Source organism: Physella acuta, unplaced genomic scaffold (assembly GCF_028476545.2).
Source record: "Physella acuta isolate Inbredline_101_S28 unplaced genomic scaffold, ASM2847654v3 ptg000426l, whole genome shotgun sequence".
NCBI classification, from domain to species: Eukaryota; Metazoa; Mollusca; class Gastropoda; family Physidae; genus Physella; species Physella acuta.
Genome location: NW_026731945.1, coordinates 496,545 through 502,034, shown reverse-complemented (window position 1 = coordinate 502,034; position 5,490 = coordinate 496,545). Strand labels below are relative to the sequence as shown.

The 5,490-nt window shown below is 36.3% G+C and overlaps 1 protein-coding gene across 1 annotated transcript; it reads right to left on the bottom strand.

The window, feature by feature from the left end:
* Positions 1 to 1,193: 1,193 nt before the first annotated feature.
* On the bottom strand, positions 1,194 to 2,978 carry LOC131942794 (kelch-like protein 41). The gene has a single exon (XM_059302721.1). The coding sequence runs from the start codon at positions 2,976 to 2,978 to the stop codon at positions 1,194 to 1,196; it is 1,785 nt and encodes a 594-aa protein (XP_059158704.1).
* Positions 2,979 to 5,490: the final 2,512 nt, after the last annotated feature.

Genomic DNA, 5,490 nt, shown 5'->3' with positions numbered 1-5,490 from the left:
AGAAATTCTATGATTGACATTCCACACATCTGCTGAAATATAATAATGTAATACAAAAATTGTTTTCCTTTAATACTCTATTATATTAATTTAGCGAAAGAATAGTTATAATTTAACTTACAATTACCACTCTCTAAGATAATATAAAACAAAAATCTGAAAACAATTTTTAAAAGCTGTAGAATAATGTGCTTTAATGTATTTTTCATTTTCAGTAAAGAGGCAACACAATATTAGTGATAAAAAGTAAGCATTTACAATTACTACTGGGAAACAACAAAACTTGAGAGGTTTTGGATTCACTTAGAGTTTGCAATCACATTATCGCAACAATATCTGTATCTTATAAAATATTAGTATTACTTATTTCACATTAGAAAACATAAGTAAACAGTTTATGTGTTAATATATAATTAGTAAAGCAGAACATTTAATGTGACCTTTCAACTCGAGGTTAGTCGTTTTGAATATATAAACATCATTTTGAAATTGTGTCATCTTTTAAGTGTACATTAAGTTGTGTTTTGTGCAGCTAATGTATGTCTCTAGGTTAAAAAAAATGAAAACAAATACCATGATATTTTTTGTAAACTTAAATAATAATAATAATAATAATAAAAAGATTATTAGTTTAAACCGACCATTGAAATTGTTCTATTTATACATTATAGCTGATAATGGGTGATACTAGAAAAAAACCTCAATATATCCCAAAAATGAACATCTTATACCATAATCGATAAAATGAAATAGCAGGAAACAATTACAATTTATTTAAGTCAAGAGATGTTTTTTTTTTCTTTTAAAAACGTTCAAATAATTTTAACGAAAGAAGTAGAATTTGTAAAATAGGATGTCCTTAACATTCACCTCAACAGTAAACACATTCCTCTTTATTTAACAGCTTAAACGAGTTGTATGAATTTATTTATTTCAATTTTTATCTCATGTAATTGTTTTTTCAATATCGAAATAATACACGCAAGGCACGCTTACTGCATCATTTAAGAGGACATTTAAAATACAATTTTTTTGATATTTATAATGTTCAGAAGATGAGCATATTTTGCATTTATTCTGGCTAATTTTGCTCTAGTTACATAAAAAAGACATCAGTCAATGGAGATAAAAACTAAATCTACTCCCTTGTGGTGATTTCATAAAAAGAAATGAACGTCCATGTCCTAAATCCTCTATTTAGTGTTGTTTGAGTTAGTAGGTTGAAATAGACAACTCTTTAGAAGAGTAACTGGAACAAAATTAGAACATGTAGCTTCATGGCCCCAGTGTTTGATAGTTTCAATATATCCAGGGACGGATTCTCTTCTATTTGCATCCGGTGGGTCTCTGCTGGAGCCATTGCCAAAAACAATCAGCTTGTCATTGTAGACCAAAGCTCCGTGTAATTTCTTTTGGCAGTTCCAAAGTTTAGAAACAAATTTTCTTCCGATGCTTTGTGAGGAGGCTGCGTGTAAAATAACCCACAGACAGCCATTCGTCTGTAATATGAAGCTGTATTTGTCGTTCCTAAAACTGATAACCTGTTCTGCTGGTCCATCCAAATTTTCCAGTTTCATCCAAACTTTAGATAAAAGATCAAATTTATGAATGGCTGTTTCGTCAATTTGGTTGTGAGTTTCAGAACAAAAGAGCAATAGGGAATTTTCAAAAACAGTCATATGTTTAACTTCAACATTCATTGAAAACTGTGTACACATTTTAATATTCAAGCTTTTTGGATTTATATTGTAAATAGCATTATCATCTTTGTTTAGGAGGTAAATAAATTGTCCATGAGAAACTAGCAACAAATTATAACCAGGCAGCTTGAAGATTTCTTTCCAGGTGTTTTCAGAGAAGACAAACAATTTACAATGTCCGTCCGGCTGGTTGAGTGACTTCCCTGATGCGTACAGCTCACCATCGTAGGTGACCAGCTGGATGCTGTCTTTTAACTCATCACACGTTGACAGGCCGTACCACTTCTCATCGCAGGCGCTGATTGCCCTAAACTGTCCGTAACGTTTCACATAAACCCCAACGTGTGTATAGCTGCTACTAGATCTGTGCACAGCCGCTGATGGCCACAGGCCGTCTCTTGTAGGATGAGCGTGGTACGACAAAGCACTGACGATTATATCTCTAAAGTCTTTATTTTCAGAACACAATTCGTGTTGATAGACGCGTGATAAAACAGACGGACTTACAAGATATGTCCTCACCAATTGTATCAGTTCTGTTAGATTGTCTTTTCTAGATACAATCACGTTCTTTGCAATATCAATAGTAATATCAGAGTGTGTTTTCTCTAGCTCGTTACTCTCTTCACCAACACCAAATACTATTTTCCTACTTTTAACGAGCGAGTATTTATTATTGGGAGTACAGCAACCCACCCATCGTATCACAGATTCTAACACAATATCTTCACTACTAGCAGCTAAATCTTGGCTTTTTATCAAATCCCGAATATCACTGAACGGCAATTGTAGATATGTTGATGAAAGACTTATTTGATCAAAGTTTTGTAACATGAATCTATGAAGACTCTCTAGAACAATAGTCGAACCTAAAAGCTTAGATGTTGTATAAATGTATTCCCAGTTGTCTAACGTTATGGACGCAATAGCAAATCTTTCACACATTTTCACCATAAAGTTGATCTGCAACATGTGCACAGCCCTCCAAACGTGAATGAAATTATCCAACGTTAAAACATTGACACCTGTGTAAAGTGTTTTCAGAATCAACTGAAATATTTCATAGGAAACATCTTTTAACACAACGCAGTTTTCTTTGACCTCCCTCATTCCTGATCGAAACAACGCTTGGAAAAATTCAGAGCAGGCAGCAAGAACGAGCTTATGACATGTGATTGTGTCATCGTGTATCTTGATTGTAAAGTCGAGAAACATTTTGTCTGTCCACACAATCCCGAGACACTTAACGATCTCTGTGCAGATTTCAGGTGAGTTCATGTTGTAGGAAGATCTGTAATGTAGATTTCAAAAACCCATATGTTTTATACAAACACACACGCACGAACACACACACACACATATATATGTATATGTATATATATATATATATATATATATATATATATATATATATATATATATATATATATATATATATATATATGTATATATACAACATGGTGATCAGTTTTCAAAGACAGGCACATATATACAATTCTCTTCGTGGGGCCCGTTTGGGACACCACCACCACCACGTAAGCGCGCATAGCCTCCCCTCCCTTCCTCTCTAGGCATATCGCGACCCCCCCCCCCCCCCCCACTCCCAACAGTCTGGTGAGCTCTGGTTCACGCCAAATGTTTACAATCTTAGAGCCGGGTCGAATTAGTGACGTCTATTAGGGGCAGATAATTTAGCTTTTAACCGATTTAAAACTTATGAGAGGTGACATGTGGGGGGGGGGGGAGGGATGGGGAGTAGGAGTGGGGGAAGGGAGCTTGGGAGTTATCGTCCTTCACGAGCTACAGATAGTGTTTTAAAGCAAATTATTTCAGTCACAAATTATGATTTAATGAAAAGTAGAAAATACAACAAATAAATAGCGGCGTTTGCTACGCCGCGGGTGGGCTCGTTTGGTTATAAATTTCTAGCATGAAACTTTATATGAGCATACACCATGTGGAAAAATTCAAGAGTTTCCAGCTGCTAACCCGAAAGTCTCAAGTTCGAACATTACATAAATTTAGAATGTGTGCGCACTTCTCTCTGTCCGCAATATTTTTGGCAACTCCGTCAGCCTTTTCAGCGCTATATGTAGAACTTAAAGATACGGACTTTTATTGAAAATAACATGGTGGACGGTATAAATGTATAGACTACATTGTATTTAAAGAAGGAAAATAAAAAATAAAGGCATATTCGAATGTACAACAGATTTCTAATTAAAGCGTTTATTGTCGCGACAAGAACGCAAGAAACAATGACGTCACATGAAGTTTAAACTAAGTCAAAGGAAAGAACACAAAACTAATGGCGTCATCTTCCAATTTTAGAATATAAAGAAATGAACTATTTCATTCAAATTTGATTTAAATCTACTTATCAAATAGACTTACGCTATGAAATGAGTACAATACAATTTTCTCGGCCTAAACTTATAAAATTTACACTAACTATTTGGATTCTAGATCTAGAGCTACGGAAAAACTAGACTTAATAAGCCAGTCTTGAGAATTCTAGATCTAGATCTATGGAAAGACTAGACTTAGGTTCTACGTCTAGACTCTACATTTCTTTCTATAATTTTAACAATATTTCATTTCAATGCTCCTGATCAATAAAATGTTTCTTTTTCTAAGTTTCCGATAACGACTTTTTAAAAAGCTGAATTACAATTCATTTCATTACTCACTTTCCGTAAAAATATATGAATTTTATTTCAAGCATCTCTACCGTTTCTTCCCCTGAACGAAATTGAAAAAAAAAATTCATAAAAAAATCGAAAAACTAATATCCGCTATCCCCCCCCCCCCCCCACACACACATCCCCTACATCCTCCCCCCAGACAGTTTTAAATGCCACTCACATTTCTAAAAGAAAAACCGGTTAGCCTATTTGTAAAGAGAAGTGAGCTAAAAGTCACCAGAATCGCCAGTATGACGGGCTAGTTTATTCATAATACTCCATACAACTCTAAGTAATGTGTTAAACACTACGAGCTGACCCGCGGCGTAGGATACGCCGCCATCTAGTTGTTTTATTTTCTGCTTATCAGCAATTCATAATTTGTGAATTCAACATTACCCCCTCCCGCCCCCCCCCCCCCCGCCCAGTGAAAGCAGCCGTTTACAGACAAAGAAAAGATAAATCAGAAATTGTTACCCTTCGTTTCAAATCGTTTAATACTAAATTATCTGCCCCTAATAGCCGTCACTAACCCGGCTCTACGATTGTAAACATTCGGCTCGAACCACAGCTCACCTGAAAGGTGGGGATGAGGGTGGTGGCTAAGCTGCGTGGTGTTTTCTATGGTCTCCATGAAGAGAACTATATATATAGATTTGATCCGATATAAAGCAACCTAACGGTTCCCGTAAACCCCTCTATAATGTTAAATAAGTTAAGTTCCCCTTCCAAACCTGATGGTCCATGGGGCAAGGGAATTGGAGTTCACTTACTTATGTGACCTCGGCATGTGAAGAGATAGTGTGCTATATTCAGGGTACCCATTAGAGCGGGGTGGACTTAGAGACGGTCGCCTGACTTGCTGATCTCGTACCTCTAGGCCAATCCCTTCTTTTTTTCTTCTTAATTTTAGTCGGGTGTAACCCGGTGCGGCACTTAATGGTGTCGCCCCCCAGAGGTGTAGCGACACTTCCCGGGGACAAACTTTCGCTTTTCAATTTGCACCCCCCCCCTTTCAAACTTTCGATTTGCAACCCCCCCCCCCCTCAAACTTTCGATCCCCTCCAATACATTTAAGCCAGTGGCGTAGTGAGGTCAGGTGTAAC

Excerpts from the sequence above, each read along its gene's own strand:
- LOC131942794 (XM_059302721.1), bottom strand. The coding sequence starts at position 2,978 with ATGAACTCACCTGAAATCTGCACAGAGATCGTTAAGTGTCTCGGGATT.